This window comes from Montipora foliosa, chromosome 7 (genome assembly GCF_036669935.1).
Source record: "Montipora foliosa isolate CH-2021 chromosome 7, ASM3666993v2, whole genome shotgun sequence".
NCBI lineage: Eukaryota > Metazoa > Cnidaria > Anthozoa > Scleractinia > Acroporidae > Montipora > Montipora foliosa.
This window is the reverse complement of record NC_090875.1, coordinates 27,376,980-27,394,479: the sequence shown is the minus strand read 5'-3', so window position 1 is coordinate 27,394,479 and position 17,500 is coordinate 27,376,980. Positions and strand designations below refer to the sequence as shown.

The 17,500-nt window shown below is 38.2% G+C and overlaps 4 protein-coding genes across 9 annotated transcripts in view; 2 read left to right on the top strand and 2 right to left on the bottom strand.

Annotated features, from left to right (window-relative positions):
* The window catches only part of LOC138011649 (uncharacterized), a 26,671-nt gene extending 19,990 nt beyond the window's left edge, over nt 1-6,681 (bottom strand). Inside the window, exons 1-3 of one of the 4 annotated variants that reach the window (XM_068858763.1) lie at nt 6,329-6,681; nt 3,400-3,659; nt 773-1,020 (exon numbers count right to left, since the gene is read on the bottom strand). In XM_068858763.1, the coding sequence (XP_068714864.1) occupies nt 773-962 (190 nt within the window). In that variant the 5' untranslated portion in view covers nt 963-1,020; nt 3,400-3,659; nt 6,329-6,681. Of the gene's footprint in view, nt 1-772; nt 1,345-3,399; nt 3,747-6,328 lie in introns of those variants that run through there. The other 3 variants (XM_068858764.1, XM_068858761.1, XM_068858762.1) reach the window with 3 other exon arrangements.
* Nucleotides 6,682-7,257: 576 nt separating this feature from the next.
* LOC138011644 (N-acyl-phosphatidylethanolamine-hydrolyzing phospholipase D-like) lies at nt 7,258-15,035 on the top strand. Of its 2 annotated transcripts, none has more exons than XM_068858756.1 (4): nt 7,258-7,572; nt 10,936-11,570; nt 12,861-12,975; nt 13,380-15,035. In XM_068858756.1, exons 1-4 carry the CDS (start codon nt 7,390-7,392, stop codon nt 13,485-13,487), a joined length of 1,041 nt encoding a protein of 346 aa, XP_068714857.1. In that variant the 5' UTR covers nt 7,258-7,389; the 3' UTR covers nt 13,488-15,035. The 2 variants fall into 2 exon arrangements, with proteins under 2 accessions (XP_068714857.1, XP_068714856.1); XM_068858755.1 differs by lacking the exon at nt 7,258-7,572 and adding an exon at nt 9,670-9,870.
* Nucleotides 15,036-15,090: 55 nt separating this feature from the next.
* Nucleotides 15,091-17,394, bottom strand: LOC138011643 (general transcription factor 3C polypeptide 4-like). The gene has a single exon (XM_068858754.1). It carries the CDS (start codon nt 17,155-17,157, stop codon nt 15,091-15,093), a length of 2,067 nt encoding a protein of 688 aa, XP_068714855.1. The 5' UTR covers nt 17,158-17,394.
* A 94-nt stretch (nt 17,395-17,488) lies between these two features.
* LOC138010554 (N-acyl-phosphatidylethanolamine-hydrolyzing phospholipase D-like) overlaps nt 17,489-17,500 on the top strand; it is a 6,239-nt gene continuing 6,227 nt past the window's right edge. The window contains exon 1 of one of the 2 annotated variants that reach the window (XM_068857535.1): nt 17,489-17,500. This exon is cut by the window's right edge and continues 129 nt beyond it. The gene's annotated coding sequence lies outside the window, so the exon portion shown is untranslated. The other variant, XM_068857536.1, reaches the window with a different exon arrangement.

Sequence of the window (17,500 nt, the reverse complement as noted above, 5' to 3'; positions counted from 1 at the left end):
TACTGTACATATGTATTACATGTACCGATTATCGAACTGTCATTAGCGTTGAACATTTTGCTATAGCTAGTGCAGGTTATAATTTTCGTTTTGTTGGCTAGTTTCGACGCTCAGAGAAAGGAATAATTTATACGGTTAAGTTAAAAACATAAAATTGTATTGTATTTACAGATGTTTCAACTCACAAAATTATATCTATTCTTTTCAAAATCTCAGCCTCGGCTTTATTCTTAAAATATTCTTAAATTTTCGCAAATTTTCAGCCTTGATATTCTTATAAAATTTTTTCTTTTATAAAAAAAAGGGTGTATTTTTAACTCATCCATGTACATAAAACGTTCACTTCAATATTTGGTTTTCCGTCCGACCCTGAAATTAAACTAAATTTGTTCTTCTCGTTTTTGAGAATCGACCTTTTTTTAGCTACTTTTTAGGCTTCCTCGCGATTTTATTTTTTTCAAATACAAACCATTGTGTTCTTTGTTCTTGATTGTTGCCAACCTAAATAACTTTCTAACCTGAAGGTTTGAGTAAAACTCATGTTATAGCTTAAGCTTTAGTTTTGCTCATTTTTGTTCCAGTTTAACCTAACCGTTTAGATTATATCTTAAATGAAAGTTTTCAATAATACAAAATTTAAAATTCAAGTGTTGAATCCGAGCAATTTGCTTATGTGAGAGGAAGGCGTTTCATGTGTTTCTAAATTTGGCTTTTGTTTTATATTGTAAAAAGATCCATTCCCTTAACACGAAGCCTTAAAATTATTGCGTACCAGAAAAATTACGGATGTATGAGTTTTCCACGCAGGTTGCCTTTTCCACGGAAGAATCCATTGTGAAGGTTGAATACTTGTACGAACAGATGCAAGTGCAGCAACCTTGGACACTGCAACCAGCGTTTCTTGTCACACACCACGATTTCCCAACGTCGTTCGTCGTGGAACACGTTCCAGGAGAATCCATGTTTGAAAATTTATCTAGGTCTCCGCGGGAAACGTTGAATAGAAATCCTTCACTTGGGCTTAATAAAAGGAAACAAATGAGAATAAGCCAATCGAGCATCCTGAGACAAAGATGGGATGTTGATATTGATAAATGGATTAGCAAAATGAAGCTGCCATCAAGGGTCACTGAAAAGTGAAAAGTGATTCCTCCTTTCCGGAATCTGATCTACAATTGTAGTTTCCTGGGGGCGTTTCTCAAAAGTCCCGAAACTTTTCGGACATCTTTCGGTTGACGTAAAACGCTTTGTTTCTTCAAAAGGAAAACGTTTCAAGTCATGATTATTTGCAATTGTTTCATTTTCTAAGGTTTTGAAAACATGCTCAAAGTTCCCTATTTCATAATAAGCAGAATTTTAGGTTCACAAATCGCTTTTCGGGCCCGAAAAGTTTTCGGGGCTTTTGAGACCAGCTGAGCCGAGAATAGATTCGATTTCCGCTGCTCACTCGTGTTCGGGTATCCTCCCCGTGTTTTCGGGAGTGAACGCTGGTAATCGAGCTTAAGGTGGCTGGAACCAGTTTCACTACTTTTAAGGACCTTTTTATTAGAAGAGTTGTCACTACAAAACGGTATCACGTAAAAGAAATCTTATGGTACAATACCAAACACCAATTATCACTTAACAAAATGCGCTCACTATTTTGACGTAAAAGGTTGCCATGGCAACATGAAAGCTCAGCAAAAACACCCTATATTTCGTCTTTACTTGCTTTTATCGTAAAAACGAACTCGGTGACCCCCATTTTTTATTGTAAAATAGTAATTAGCAATTTGAGATAGGACTATCTGCAAAGTTAACAAAAATTCTTGGGAGCCAATTCAGGGCTACCTTAAATTTTCGAAAATTTAAGGTAGCTCTAAATTGGCTCCCAAGAATTTTTTTAAACTTTGCTGATACTTTAATCTCAAATTGCTAATTACTATTCTACAATAAAAAATGGGGGTCACCGAGTTCATTTTTGAGATATAAGCAAGTAAAGACGAATAGAGGGTGTTTTTGGAGAGCTTTCATGTTGCCATGGCAACCTTTTTACGTCAAAATAGTGAGAGCATTTTGTTAAGCAATAATTGGTGTTTGATTTGGTACCATAACATTGCTGTTACGTGATACAATATAGTAGTTATAACCCATCTAATAAGAAGGTCTCTAAAAGTGGTGAAACTGGTTCCAGCCACCTTAAGCCGAGAAAATTTTCCGGGAAAAACCGAGATCTCGGTAACCGAGCCAGCCCGGTCAAACGGGCTCATATAAAGAGGCCCTAAGTAAGGTTACTGTAGGTCTTCTTTTGAACAACCTTTCTCAAAACAGCTGTATCCTCGTGTACATTGCTACATTCTTTGCCACTCGCTATTTCATTACTTTCCCTGGTACACTCTTTTTTTTTATAAGAATGTTGTTTTTCCGGCTTAGGCTGAATATTCGTATTTTTCTGCCGATTTTAGGCTGAAAATATCCTTGTATTTTTCTTAAATGATAGCTTATGACATTTCTGTTTTAGAATTTATTGGGGTATCAATTACAAGTGTTTGGTATCTAGATCTGTTGTCTCTAGGTTTTCTTATTTGAAAAAGAAAGAATTTGTCATAATACTTTTTTGCGGTTTAGTTTATGTCTTTTGTGCTGAATACTGTACATATGTATTACATGTACCGTTTATCGAACTGTCATTAGCGTTGAACATTTTGCTATAGCTAGTGCAGGTTATAATTTTCGTTTTGTTGGCTAGTTTCGACGTTCAGAGAAAGGAATAATTTATACGGTTAAGTTAAAAACATAAAATTGTATTGTATTTACAGATGCTTCAACTCACAAAATTATATCTATTCTTTTCAAAATCTCAGCCTCGGCTTTATTCTTAAAATATTCTTAAATTTTCGCAAATTTTGAGCCTTGATATTCTTATAAAATATATTCTTATATAAAAAAAAAGGGTGTATTTTTAACTCATCCATGTACATATAACGTTCACTTCAATATTTGGTTTTCCGTCCGACCCTGAAATTAAACTAAATTTGTTCTTCTCGTTTTTGAGAATCGACCTTTTTTTAGCTACTTTTTAGGCTTCCTCGCGATTTTATTTTTTTCAAATACAAACCATTGTGTTCTTTGTTCTTGATTGTTGCCAACCTAAATAACTTTCTAACCGGAAGGTTTGAGTAAAACTCATGTTATAGCTTAAGCTTTAGTTTTGCTCATTTTTGTTCCAGTTCAACCTAACCGTTTAGATTATATCTTAAATGAAAGTTTTCAATAATACAAAATTTAAAATTCAAGTGTTGAATCCGAGCAATTTGCTTATGTGAGAGGAAGGCGTTTCATGTGTTTCTAAATTTGGCTTTTGTTTATATTGTAAAAACACCCATTCCCTTAACACGAAGCCTTAAAATTATTGCGTACCAGAAAAATTACGAATGTATGAGTTTTCCACGCAGGTTGCCTTTTCCACGGAAGAATCCATTGTGAAGGTTGAATACTTGTACGAACAGATGCAAGTGTAGCAACCTTGGACACTGCAACCAGCGTTTCTTGTCACACACCACGATTTCCCAACGTCGTTCGTCGTGGAACACGTTCCAGGAAAATCCATGTTTGAAAATTTATCAGTTCCAACTGCTGGGTCTCCGCGGGAAACGTTGAATAGAAATCCTTCACTTGGGCTTAATAAAAGTAAACAAATGAGAATAAGCCAATCGAGCATCCTGAGACAAAGATCGGATGTTGATATTGATAAACGGATTGGCAAAATGAAGCTGCCATCAAGGGTCACTGAAAAGTGAAAAGTGATTCCTCCTTTCCGGAATCTGATCTACAATTGTAGTTTCCTGGGGGCGTTTCTCAAAAGTCCCGAAACTTTTCGGACATCTTTCGGTTGACGTAAAACGCTTTGTTTCTTCAAAAGGAAAACGTTTCAAGTCATGATTATTTGCAATTGTTTCATTTTCTAAGGTTTTGAAAACATGCTCAAAGTTCCCTATTTCATAATAAGCAGAATTTTAGGTTCACAAATCGCTTTTCGGGCCGAAAAGTTTTCGGGGTTTTTGTGACCAGCTGAGCCGAGAATAGATTCGATTTCCGCTGCTCACTCGTGTTCGGGTATCCTCCCCGTGTTTTCGGGAGTGAACGCTGGTAATCGAGCTTAAGGTGGCTGGGACCAGTTTCACTACTTTTAAGGACCTTTTTATTAGAAGGGTTGTCACTACAAAACTGTATCACGTAAAAGAAATCTTATGGGACCATACCAAACACCAATTATCACTTAACAAAATGCGCTAACTATTTTGACGTAAAAGGTTGCCATGGCAACATGAAAGCTCATAGACTGCAAAACAATCGTTTTTTCCCATTTTCGGAAGGCACGAAGCGCCGTAAGCGTGATTCTCGCGTGTGAGGCGCGCGAGCCTCGCACGCCCGTAGGGCGTCTCTCCCCATTCTCCCTCGCCGTTTCTACACTCGCTCCAGACCTTTCGTTTCAATATTATTTTACCGTGTCGCTTGCGTTCGCAAAAAATACGACTGCTTTCAGTCTAGAAAGCTCAGCAAAAACACCCTATATTTCGTCTTTACTTGCTTATATCGTAAAAACGAACTCGGTGACCCCCATTTTTTATTGTAAAATAGTAATTAGCAATTTGAGATAGGACTATCTGCATAGTTAAAAAAAATTCTTGGCAGCCAATTCAGGGCTACCTTAAATTTTCGAAAAATTAAGGTAGCTCTGAATTGGCTCCCAAGAATTTTTTTAAACTTTGCTGATACTTTTATCTCAAATTGCTAATTACTATTCTACAATAAAAAATGGGGGTCACAGAGTTCATTTATGAGATGTAAGCAAGTAAAGACGAATAGAGGGTGTTTTTGGATAGCTTTCATGTTGCCATAGCAACCTATTTACCTCAAAATAGTGAGAGCATTTTGTTAAGCAATAATTGGTGTTTGATGTGGTACCATAACATTGCTGTTACGTGATACAGTATAGTAGTTATAACCCATCTAATAAGAAGGTCTCTAAAAGTGGTGAAACTGGTTCCAGCCGAGAAAATTTCCGGGAAAAACCGAGATCTCGGTAACCGAGCCAGCCCGCCCTCTCATATGAACACATCAAAGTTTTTAAAAAGGATTTGGAGGTAAGGCGAGATCTCCGAAACCGGGCCAGCCCAGTCAACCGGGCTCATATGAAGAGGCCCTAAGTAAGGTTACTGTAGGTCTTCTTTTGAACAACCTTTCTCAAAACAGCTGTATCCTCGTGTACATTGCTACATTCTTTGCCACTCGCTATTTCATTACTTTCCCTGGTACACTCTTTTTTTTCATAAGAATGTTGTTTTTCCGGCTTAGGCTGAATATTCGTATTTTTCTGCCGATTTTAGGCTGAAAATATCCTTGTATTTTTCTTAAATGATAGCTTATGACATTTCTGTTTTAGAATTTATTGGGGTATCAATTACAAGTGTTTGGTATCTAGATCTGTTGTCGCTAGGTTTTCTTATTTGAAAAAGAAAGAATTTGTCATAATACTAGCTTTTTTGCGGTTTAGTTTATGTCTTTTGTGCTGAATACTGTACATATGTATTACATGTACCGTTCATCGAACTGTCATTAGCGTTGAACATTTTGCTATAGCTAGTGCAGGTTATAATTTTCGTTTTGTTGGCTAGTTTCGACGTTGAGAGAAAGGAATAATTTATACGGTTAAGTTAAAGACATAAAATTGTATTGTATTTACAGATGCTTCAACTCACAAAATTATATGATATCCTTTTCAAAATCTCAGCCTCAGCTTTATTCTTAAAATATTCTTAAATTTTCGCAAATTTTGAGCCTTGATATTCTTATAAAATATATTCTTATGTAAAAAAAAGGGTGTATTTTTAACTCATCCATGTACATAAAACGTTCACTTCAATATTTGGTTTTCCGTCCGACCCTGAAATTAAACTAAATTTGTTCTTCTCGTTTTTGAGAATCGACCTTTTTTTAGCTACTTTTTAGGCTTCCTCGCGATTTTATTTTTTTCAAATACAAACCATTGTGTTCTTTGTTCTTGATTGTTGCCAACCTAAATAACTTTCTAACCTGAAGGTTTGAGTAAAACTCATGTTATAGCTTAAGCTTTAGTTTTGCTCATTTTTGTTCCAGTTCAACCTAACCGTTTAGATTATATCTTAAATGAAAGTTTTCAATAATACAAAATTTAAAATTCAAGTGTTGAATCCGAGCAATTTGCTTATGTGAGAGGAAGGCGTTTCATGTGTTTCTAAATTTGGCTTTTGTTTATATTGTAAAAACACCCATTCCCTTAACACGAAGCCTTAAAATTATTGCGTACCAGAAAAATTACGAATGTATGAGTTTTCCACGCAGGTTGCCTTTTCCACGGAAGAATCCATTGTGAAGGTTGAATACTTGTACGAACAGATGCAAGTGCAGCAACCTTGGACACTGCAACCAGCGTTTCTTGTCACACACCACGATTTCCCAACGTCGTTCGTCGTGGAACACGTTCCAGGAAAATCCATGTTTGAAAATTTATCATTTCCAACTGCTGGGTCTCCGCGGGAAACGTTGAATAGAAATCCTTCACTTGGGCTTAATAAAAGTAAACAAATGAGAATAAGCCAATCGAGCATCCTGAGACAAAGATCGGATGTTGATATTGATAAACGGATTGGCAAAATGAAGCTGCCATCAAGGGTCACTGAAAAGTGAAAAGTGATTCCTCCTTTCCGGAATCTGATCTACAATTGTAGTTTCCTGGGGGCGTTTCTCAAAAGTCCCGAAACTTTTCGGACATCTTTCGGTTGACGTAAAACGCTTTGTTTCTTCAAAGGGAAAACGTTTCAAGTCATGATTATTTGCAATTGTTTCATTTTCTAAGGTTTTGAAAACATGCTCAAAGTTCCCTATTTCATAATAAGCAGAATTTTAGGTTCACAAATCGCTTTTCGGGCCGAAAAGTTTTCGGGGTTTTTGTGACCAGCTGAGCCGAGAATAGATTCGATTTCCGCTGCTCACTCGTGTTCGGGTATCCTCCCCGTGTTTTCGGGAGTGAACGCTGGTGATCGAGCTTAAGCCGAGAAAATTTTCCGGGAAAAACCGGACGTGGATTTGGGCCCCAGATTAAATCTCAACGTCATGCAGGATTTTAGTCATATCCTGCACGTGTTGTTGTTTTTCGCTGTTCACACCCTTGCTCAAAGTAATTTGTTCCTTGTAAATAAGGGTATAAAATGAGTTCTTTTTAGGCATCTTGTTCAAACTTCCTGATGAAGTCTGCGTAATCAGACGAAACCGGTCGGAGAAATAAGAGCAAGTTGGCAAGATCTGACGCTGTGTGGTGCTCACTAGTATTTATTTTTAAAAAATTAGAAATTGTAGGTGCATCTAAATATGGCGGAAAACCAGGAAAATGAGAATTTGCAGAAACCTGTCAAAATAAATGGTCGTTATATCGATCCTTGGGGTACTTCGAAGATGCCTTCAGTGATCGACGTTTTCAGATGGCGATTCATAGAGAAAAGTGCACGTGGCGTCAGAGGAACGTGGAGACATTGCTATCGGTTAAAAAAAAAGGCAAGTACATATACAAAATAAGTTTGATTTTAAATTGACAAGCCTGTGCACGTGTACATCCTGAATTTCTCGGGTTTTGTTCGAAAATAGTCGTCAAATCTTCGGACATACATGCTTATTGGAAACACCCGAGAGAAACCCGGGGTTATGAATCTCAGATCATGCTCATGATCAATATTTACTTTAATAACCACCTTTATTATATCTCTCAGATTGTACGCGCGCTGTAATTGGCTAAATTAGCGGGGTATTCTACAGTCCGGCCCGCTGTACATCCCGCTAAATTTAAAATTTCGACAAAACATTATCTAGCGAGTTTTTCATGTCATTTCTGTTGCATAAACTTGTACTGAAAACTGTTTGAATCTTGCAAGCAACTATTTCAAACTTAACAGCCAAGAAGATTTAGTTTTTGGAATTTTGGCACGGCATTCTTTGTGGCAGTTGAACCTTCGGCTTCACTTTGACTAGTTTCCTTGCCCGCGCGTCGGTTAACCTCAGAGATATAATAAATATCTTACTAACCTCGTTTTCTCGGTCCGTACTGTAAGTTACGGATCCTCGTTTTTTCCCGTTGACAGCTAGGTTCACTCCAAAACTATGCCCCCATTAACAACAGCTAGGTTCACTCCAAAACTATGCCCCCATTAACAACAGCTAGGTTCAATCCAAAACTATGTCCCCATTAACAACAGCTAGGTTCACTCCAAAACTATGTCCCCATTAATTAACCCTTTCACTCCTGTAAGGGCCAATGAGACTTACAGATTTTACTCTGTCTAACACCAGACGATTTTACTCGTCAATGGGGAACCCTACAGGAGTGAAAGGGTTAGTAAGAGGTATTTCTATTTCTAAATTGCAGAGGGTAATATAATACACATCTTAAAGAGATTTGGCTGCAAGCAATTTTTTTGACAGTTAAAGAAAACCAGGATTTATGTGTACTCATGATCGCGACATGCCGCACTTGTGGCGTGCATTTTTGTACGTTTCTCTCAGCTGTACCCTGCGCCGGAAAAAACGACGTGAAATCGCCAAATTTAAAGTTAAATTCGGATAAATTCCAAGAAGTATTAGATGTGTGGCTACGGCCCTTATAGCATGATGTCGATCGTATTACATTCTGCACTCTCATTGGAGAATTTTAAACACTTGGCCAATGAGAGTGCAGAATTTAATATGATCGCCATCAAGCTATAATGGCCGTAGCCACACATCTAGCTGAACGCATGGGAAGATTATAGAAAGCCGCGCATTATTTGGAATTTATCTGCCAAAAATCGCTGTGTGGTCCCGGAGTGGAGTTGATGTGATAGGACATTTATCTGGGCTTAAGGCTGTGGTGTTTTTATGGCGATTCGGACCGTTGCTTTGTGATTCGAGAGCAATTTGTGGGACGAGATCGCCGCGAGTCACCAGCCTTTCTTCTCTTTATGAGGGGAAATGACAACTAACGACATCGTAAAAATTCGAAAGCCACTAACTCGTCTAAAACGGACCCAGTTTGCCCTACGATTGCACAGAAAAGACGAGGACAACGATACGTAGGGGTAATTGAAGTTTATTTCTACATTTACAGCTTATTTTGGCATTTATAAGCTCAAAGTTAATTAATTTTCCATTCAAAGTCTATAAATCATATACCGAACTTGGGCTGCCTGTGGTTTCAGGACAGCTGTCACACTGCGCAATGGTTAAAAAAATTAAGGAAAGTAGAACTCGATTCTACTTTCCGCAACGGTTTCTGCAACTGCCATTCGCAACGTTTTTGGCCGTTGCAAGGTATGTTACATTGACTGGGCAATGATTCGTGCAACTTGCCTCGCAATGGCGTGGCGAGACAAGTCGCACATTTTGTTATATTTTGAAGTGACATTGGTTGTTGTCACACTTGGGCTTTTTTTTACTACAGTAAACATAGTTTACCATAGTTAAGACGTTTTCTCACTTTTCTGTGGTAAACGCCTGTCTGGTCTGTCGCATTGGCAACAGCGGCAGGATAACAGCAAAAGCCTTTTACGAAACAGGGGCTGGAGTTTTTCTGAAGAAACAGGAGGTGGATGTAGTACCTAGTCTCCTCGCCTCTTTCCGATTGTAGGTAAATTAATTAATATGGCGGAAAACCAGGATAATGAGGATTTGCAGAAACCTGTCAAAAAAAACGGTCGGTATGTCGATCCTTGGGGTACTACAACGATGCCTTCAGTGATCGACGTTGTCAGATGGCGATTAAAAGAGAAAAGTGAACGTGGCGTCAGAGGAACGTGGAGACATCTCTATCGGTTTAAAAAAGAGGCAAGTACTTGAACAAAATAAATCGGTTTCTACCAAAAACATAGGTCCATCGCATAATTAAATTTAAATTTATTAGTCTCTGCATGTGCACATCCTGGATGTCTCGGGTTTTGTTCAAAAATAGTCGTCGAATCTTCGGAAACAAATTCGAAACACCCGAGAGAAACCCGGTAAAATAAGCCCCTATTTCAGTGTTGGGGTTATCAATCTCAGATCATGCTAATTACACGATATTTACTGTATTAATCACCTTTCTAAGGCTGCAAGAAATTTTTCCGAGACGTATAGAAAACGACAATTGTCAAAGAGCGCACATAATCTTGCCCGCACGTACGCACGCTTCTTGGCCGTACCGTGCGAAACAACAACGTGAACGTTTTTCACGACAACGTGAAAGTACAAATTTCGGGACACTTCTCCCTTCGCTCAAGGCAGGAGGCGCCCGTAAACGAGGAAACATTTTTGCGGAAACATTGTTTCCCGAAAAGTTTCCTCGGCGCGCGGAAGCAAAATGTTTCAGAAACACTTCGGAAATATTTTTGCTTCCGCAACAAATGTTTCCTGGGGCCGCAACATTGTTTCCTCGTTTGGGGACGCCTTTAGTAACACTTTGTTACATTTTCACAAGTGACATTTTCTCTGATATCGCCGCGAAAACATCACGGGTTTCTAAGGCAAAAACAACACAAAAACCTCCTTACCGATCTTCCGTTGCCTTTAGCACTTTTATAGCGATGATATCTGTTTACAAACATCGCTTTTGTCATTCAAATGTGCCAACCACAGAAACAAAAGACCCATTGTTTTGACAGTCAATGAAGCTCTTATGTTTTTGGTCCCGAAAACAATGGACCTATAAATACATCGAGGCCAAATAGATCTGTGACCTAATACACCGATCCAATGAAATTAAAGAGTATAAAGAGCTTTGTGATATCAGGGTCAAAAGTCTGCTTTTCTGTATCTGAAGGATTGCAGTCAGTATGTGCTGCACTGGTTTCGGCTTCCTGAGATTTTTCTAGCATTTGTAATAAATAACAAAATTGTTGCATTTGTTTTTTATAGGAATTAGACCAAACATTACCTGTTCTTACCCTTGACAGTTCACTTCTATCATCACCCCCCTCAGATGATATTCAAGTGACATGGTTAGGACATGCCAGTGTTCTTGTTCAAATGGATGGGTGCAATATCTTAACAGATCCTAACTTCAGCATGTATGCTGGACCAAGCCAGTGGCTGGGTATGAAGCGTTACAGACCACCACCCTGTTCTGTTGAAGATTTACCGCGGATTGACGCAGTTTGCATCAGCCATGATCACTACGACCATCTGGATTTCAACACTATCAAGGGTCTTAATTTACGATTCAAAGAAAACTTGCATTGGTTTGTTCCGATGGGACTAAAAAATTGGATGATTGACAGTGGATGTCAAAATGTTACGGAGCTGGAGTGGTGGGAAGAGGCAAAATTTCCTGACACTTCTGTGAAATTTATTTTCACTCCTTCACAGCACTGGTGCCGCAGATCCGTATTTGATCAAAATAAAGTGTTGTGGGGTAGTTGGACGGTTGTCGGACCAAAACATAGATTTTTCTTTGCTGGAGATTCTGGATACTGCAGGGGGTTCAAGCAGATCGGAAACAAATTTGGACCATTTGATTTTGCCGCTATTCCCATAGGTGCTTACAAACCAAGGTTTGTTTGAAAAAATATAAGCCTGCATTAGAAGTGTCTTAAGTTTTGCTATTAGCCACAGAAATGGAGGGTGCAAACTGCAGGTTGCATGTAAGGGTTGCAGGTCATTGTTTCACCATAGCTGAAACATTACCCTAACCTTTACTAAATAAATTCTTCAACATTAGGCCTAAATAGTGTGCATTATATAATGTTTAAGCGTAAGCTAAAAGGGTAGCATTTTTGTAAAGGTTTGGGTTAAATGTTCCAGTTATGGTAAAACAATGACCTGCCACCTGCACTTTACAGTACCCTCTTCCACAGAAAAAAAAGTATTGTACGTTTTCTTGAGACAAAGATGCTTTATCTTTTGTGATGATCATGGCTACATGTATATCCTTATGACATGTAGTGTTTAATCAAGAAAAAAGTGAAAAGAAATAATATAATATTTCATGAACAATAAGATGAATGATGGTTTGTCTCAAGATGTAGTCACTTAGGTTGTAGATTACTGTGTTTGAGGATGACCACGTACTGTTCAATGGTCTTCTTCAGACAATAAGTGGTGCTCAGCTGTGATGGGTGGACTTGATCATACGAGCTTTTTGTTGTTGTTGTTGTTTGTTTTGTTTTTACCAGCAATGCTGATTTTTCTTATCATGATGTTAAAATAAAGTTCTTGATTGATTGATTGACTAACTCAGTATAAAAGCTTCTACACCATTTAACTTATTGGCAATGGATGCATGAACATCAAGGAATCAGTCTATTTTTGATTGGAATGGTTGCATATTTGGGATGCTCTCCCTTTCGCGGTTATTATATTATTACATAGTCATTTTACCAGAAATAAACACATTGTTTTAGCTTAAATTATTTATCATGATAGAAGTTTTTGCTTATGGAAAAATACCAAAAATGATCACACAGCAATACTTTGGCAGCGTTGATCAGTATTATAAAGAAAACATGGGACCCACGACAAAAAGCATTCCTGAATCTATGTCACAGCAAACCAGCCCGGGGTGGCAGTGGAAGGGGTGTTTAAAAATGTTAGAAAATTCACCTCTTGTTTGAATCGAAACATTCTTTCTCTAAATTCATTTTTAAATATGTAATTTCAAATAGGAAAATTCTTTTTTCTTTACGTTATATAGGGGCACTTTAATTTAAAGCATTGCTGTTTTGCATGATACCAGAAATGATAAAAGGGGTCACACCATCATGTCCGCTAAGGAGCAGGCCCCCTTTGAAGAGGAAAGCATGTTGTGACTCAGTTCTTGATGATAGCAATGTTTATCTTTTAAGGTGGTTTCTAAAGTTCCAGCATGTTGATCCAACTGAAGCAGTCTGTATTCACGAGGATATTGGCAGTCGTTTTTCCTTGGGAATACACTGGGGCACATTTCCCACCGGATACGAGGTAAAAATGAATCCAGCCATGTCTTTTAATTGTCAAACACCTGGCCCCAGTTGTTCAAACTATCTGCCAGATAAATCACTATCCACTGGATAACTCAATTGCTTTTGCTAACTTGTTTATCTGGGGGATAGTGATTTATACGGTGGATAGCGCTATCCATTGTTTGAACAACTGGAGCCAGAGCATCATTTTTACCGTAACTCAATTCAGCAGACTGAATTGTACACTGATGGCAGTCAGTTCTTCATTTTGTTGTGGTCGGTCAAGGAAAATAATCGTGGAGGTCAAACGAAAAAGGGACCAACACAATTCATTCTTGCAATTTGTATGAGTCATTATTCCAACAGACTAGAGAGAGAAAAGAACTGGAAGCTGTCAAACTGATTTTTTTTTAAATTTTTTAGCATTATTTGGCCCCACCAAAAGATCTGGCCAAAGCACTGAAGTCTAAAGGAATTGCAGAAACAAGTTTCTTTACTTTGAATCATGGGGAATCCAAGATCATAGAATGAATGGACCACTCCCAGTTTCACTTAAGCATCAGATTCTTATTTAGAGCTAGTCTAAATGTAACAAGTCTTCTTTTGGTGATAATAAGATTTTGTTCTACATGTAGAAAAGTAAAGCTTCCCCAACTGAATGGTTTCTTTCATTATTTTTTACATGTAGACCACCACAGTTAAATTTATTTGTCATAACAATCCCGAGTAATGCTATTCAAAATTAAGAAATTAATAATAATAATTATTATTGTAAGGATTATACCAACACACTGCAAGTATTTCTCAATATGTATAGTAAAGCAGGCAAATCTCCACAGCAAGGTCTTTATTAAACCCACCGACTCCTGCATAGGAGTGAAATTTAACAGATTATACTCTGTCTAATGCCAGACGATTTTATTCATCCACTGGGGGTGTCCTACTGCGTGCCTGAGAAGTCAGTGGGTTAATATTTAAATGCAGTAGTTTTTCTTGCAAGTACCAATTATGGCACGTTGCATAATTTTGTCCCCTTCTACAATGTACAGCTGTAAGAAACACTTGCTGCTTGTGGATTGTTCTGCCAACTTTACTGTTTTCAACAAAAGAAAAAAACTAGCAGTTTAGGTTTCAGTACAATGGACTCCATTCAGATAAAGCTACTGCATTTGAACAATTTTATTTAGAACATTAAGTACAGATGAAGCAGGATTATCATTTGGTTGATTTTGCAGAATTAAAGCAAAGTTAATCTAGGGACTGGTTATGAAACCCTGGGAAGTTCAAAAGCAGGAACAATACAGTCGCAATTAGATGTTGAACCGACTGTGACCCTGCACAATCTTTTGTTTTTGGTTCGCAAGTTAATTTTGAATAAATTAGTCGAAGCTTTTGATTGGTTATCCTGCCGAAAAAAGTGTGTTTTTGTCGGGTTTTGGGCAGGGTCAAGGCCAAAAAAGCGAACAAAAACATGAAACAAAGAAACTTGTCGAGTTTCATAACCAGCCTACATCTATTAACTATGACTAAAGCATGTGTTTGAAAAAGAGAAGGTGAAAAGCAAGGAATTTAAATGTAAATGTAATTTCTGCTAACCAATAGAGCACTTGAGTTTATTGTAGTTGGCCAAGACAACAAAGTATAATTTATAATTAAGTAAATGTACAGACATGAGGTGACTTTTTGCCATTAGCCAGCTTAACTTTAACTCTGGATGAAGAACAATGATAAAGTGTTATTTGAAAGGGATGAAGTAATAATAATTATTCTTGTTTTGTAGCAATATTGTTGAAAGTCAGATATTAAGTGTTCAACTGGATGCTAAGGCAAAAACATCATTGTACATGGTGTTAGAAATAATTATTAATTCAATGACTCAACAAACATTATTTTGTAAAATAATCTTGACTGCATAGTCTGTAAATAGCATACCTGTAAAGACCTTGCAACAAACGTGTGTCCTTTTACAAAAGTGTTCTGTACGTTATCCAGTTACTTTAATTTGTTGCAATGATTTACATACACATTCAGTCTTGCAGCAGTTTTCAAGAACGAAATAAATTACAATTAAATTTGCAATTTCTATGGACTGTTTATGATGCATTAAAAATACCAAGGCAAGATTTAACATGGATCACTCACGAAAAAAGCCCAAACAAAAGGGACACTTTGATGTGCCTTGTAACAGATTGCATAACCAGGTCGATGTGTCAGCATGTGGATTTGACACACAGCGACTACAGTCCTGACAACGTTTGTGGATTAAATCAGCACAAACGAGGAATGACACACAACAGCGCTGCCATTTGTGTCCATTTAAACAAGTTCCGTGAGTTATGCTTTCCAGGGGAATGCTACTATCACAAATTTGGCATTTCTCTCGAGCTGGGAAGCCAGGCATGTCATTTGAATCCAATCCTTCTGCAACTGATCCTTTTCCATTCTCTGCTCCACCAATGTCTTCCTCTTGAATGTTAACCTGTGAATCACAGGTTATGGAGGTGGACCTGTCCACAGACATGTTTTCATTCTCTCCCAGTTTCTCTTGAAGAGAGGACAGCATCCTGAGACCATCAACATCTTCAAAGAACTGATAGACTTCATTTACCAAATGAAGTGTGTCCGATTCAGGATATTTCATCACCAGCCAGTCACAGGTCACCAATACTGCCACTGAGTCTGAATGACTATCAGATTCTAGATCCTTTGCATTCACCCAATGTCTTACAAACCCAGTCGCCAGATACTTGTACATGTAATCTGTTGTACATTCAAGCTCATCTGAGCATTCCCTTCCAAGCATCTTATCGGGTCCCTGGTCATCATTCTGCAAAGTTAGCACCATCACGTGCATGGAAAGCACATGATGTCTCAAAACTAGTTGAGCAAGGGAAAGTCCTTCTAGATCTCCCATGAACTCAAATTGACAAATCTCTTTCTTCAATTCCGTTTTAGAGCGATGGATGAAATACTGAAGTGCTTTGCACATGTCCCACTTCTCCATTTGAAGACAATCCCTCTTTAACAGCTGAGTGATGGACAACAGTCCACAAGCTATGTTCACAAATAGAATGTGAGTTTCATGAGATTCCAGAGATTTGTGGGTGTGACTACTAGGGGAAAGAAACAGCGAAATGAAAACACCATTTGGTGATACCCCAATCCCATAACAAGAAAAGTCTTTCTTGGGATCATAATTGACAGACCTTGATGTGTTTGCATCATCAGTTAATATCTGCACTAAGCAGTCCATACTGCAGGTAAAGATAGTACCATTTTGTATGCAGTGCAACCCAGTGATTGGCATTCTATGCACTTTCGTAACTATTTTCTGTATTGGCTTTGCAACAATCAAACCATTTTTCACACTGATGTAAAATATTATGACTGAAGATCCTTTGCATGCAACAAGACGATAACCACTGTTATTTGCTTGAGAGGAAGACAGCCATTCTATCAAATGAACTTGCATTCCATCCTTATCTCCCCAAAGTACATACTCTGCCATTCCACATAATGATGGAAGTAGCTCAATGCTGAAAGCTTTGATAAAGCCATCTATGCTGCCGACAGCCAGTATACCGTGATTGTAACTGACTTGTTGCCAGGCTAACGAAGACGGCCACGCTTGATTGGTATTTAAGAACCCTTCTAGTTGAACGCCTTGTGGATTGCTCATTTGTACTGGCACAGTCACTTTCCAAAAAATCACATGGCCACTTTGTGTACCTGTCGCCAGCAAAGAAAACTGGTGGTGTTCAAATGAATCGTTTGCTTTAGGCGTGCTAGGATCAATTGCAGGGTAATAGATTTCTGAAAACCAATGCAGTGAAGTGAATGTAAGCATTTGAACTCGCTGAACAAATAGAGAATACTTGCTTTCTTGCGAAATTTGGTCAACACTCTCGGACGCTTTTGCATCTAGTGGCATTATATCTTCGTTAATTTTAAATTTGTTCTTTTTTAAGTAACCACTCAGCAAACACGACAAATCATATACTTCCCTCCACTTTACACCTAGAGTCACCGTCGGACAGATATGGATTCGGAGCTGGAAATCGGAGAACAATGTCGCAATTACACATCTGCCAAGTTTGTCGCAGTTTAACGGTGACCATGCAACTTTTTGAAAACAGGCAGACTGAACCAAGTTATGATTGATCCTTGGCTCTAAATACCACTCAGAGTTTCTTTCCGCCATTATTTCTTGGCGATCGATACCGACGTCTGCTTGAAAAGGCTTCTTGCTTATGGGGATCGAGGTCCTTTCCAAATTCAAACTGGGATGAGAAGGCGAGGAGATAGGAGTGAGGACGTAAACACACCGATCGGTTATCACCGATAAGCGACCATCTGGTGACCAAGAAAGGGCGTTAGGATATGAAGGAGAATAGCTTAATTTCACAGTTTCTATTGCTTTGCCATGCTGTACCTCAGCGACCGCCATATTGTTTTTTATTTGAATTCCAGTCCTCGCGCCACTCAGCTTGGAGACATTGGGAAACTGTACATGACAGCGTATTTCAGATTAGCTCGTACAGTCA

What these genes read in the sequence shown, in the direction of transcription:
- LOC138011643 (XM_068858754.1), bottom strand. Translation starts at nt 17,157, where the DNA reads ATGGCGGAAAGAAACTCTGAGTGGTATTTAGAGCCAAGGATCAATCAT.
- LOC138011644 (XM_068858756.1), top strand. Translation starts at nt 7,390, where the DNA reads ATGGCGGAAAACCAGGAAAATGAGAATTTGCAGAAACCTGTCAAAATA. An exon ending in GCTATCGGTTAAAAAAAAAG is followed by an intron (nt 7,573 to 10,935) that starts GCAAGTACATAT and finishes TGTTTTTTATAG; the next exon opens with GAATTAGACCAAACATTACC. An exon ending in ATAGGTGCTTACAAACCAAG is followed by an intron (nt 11,571 to 12,860) that starts GTTTGTTTGAAA and finishes TTATCTTTTAAG; the next exon opens with GTGGTTTCTAAAGTTCCAGC.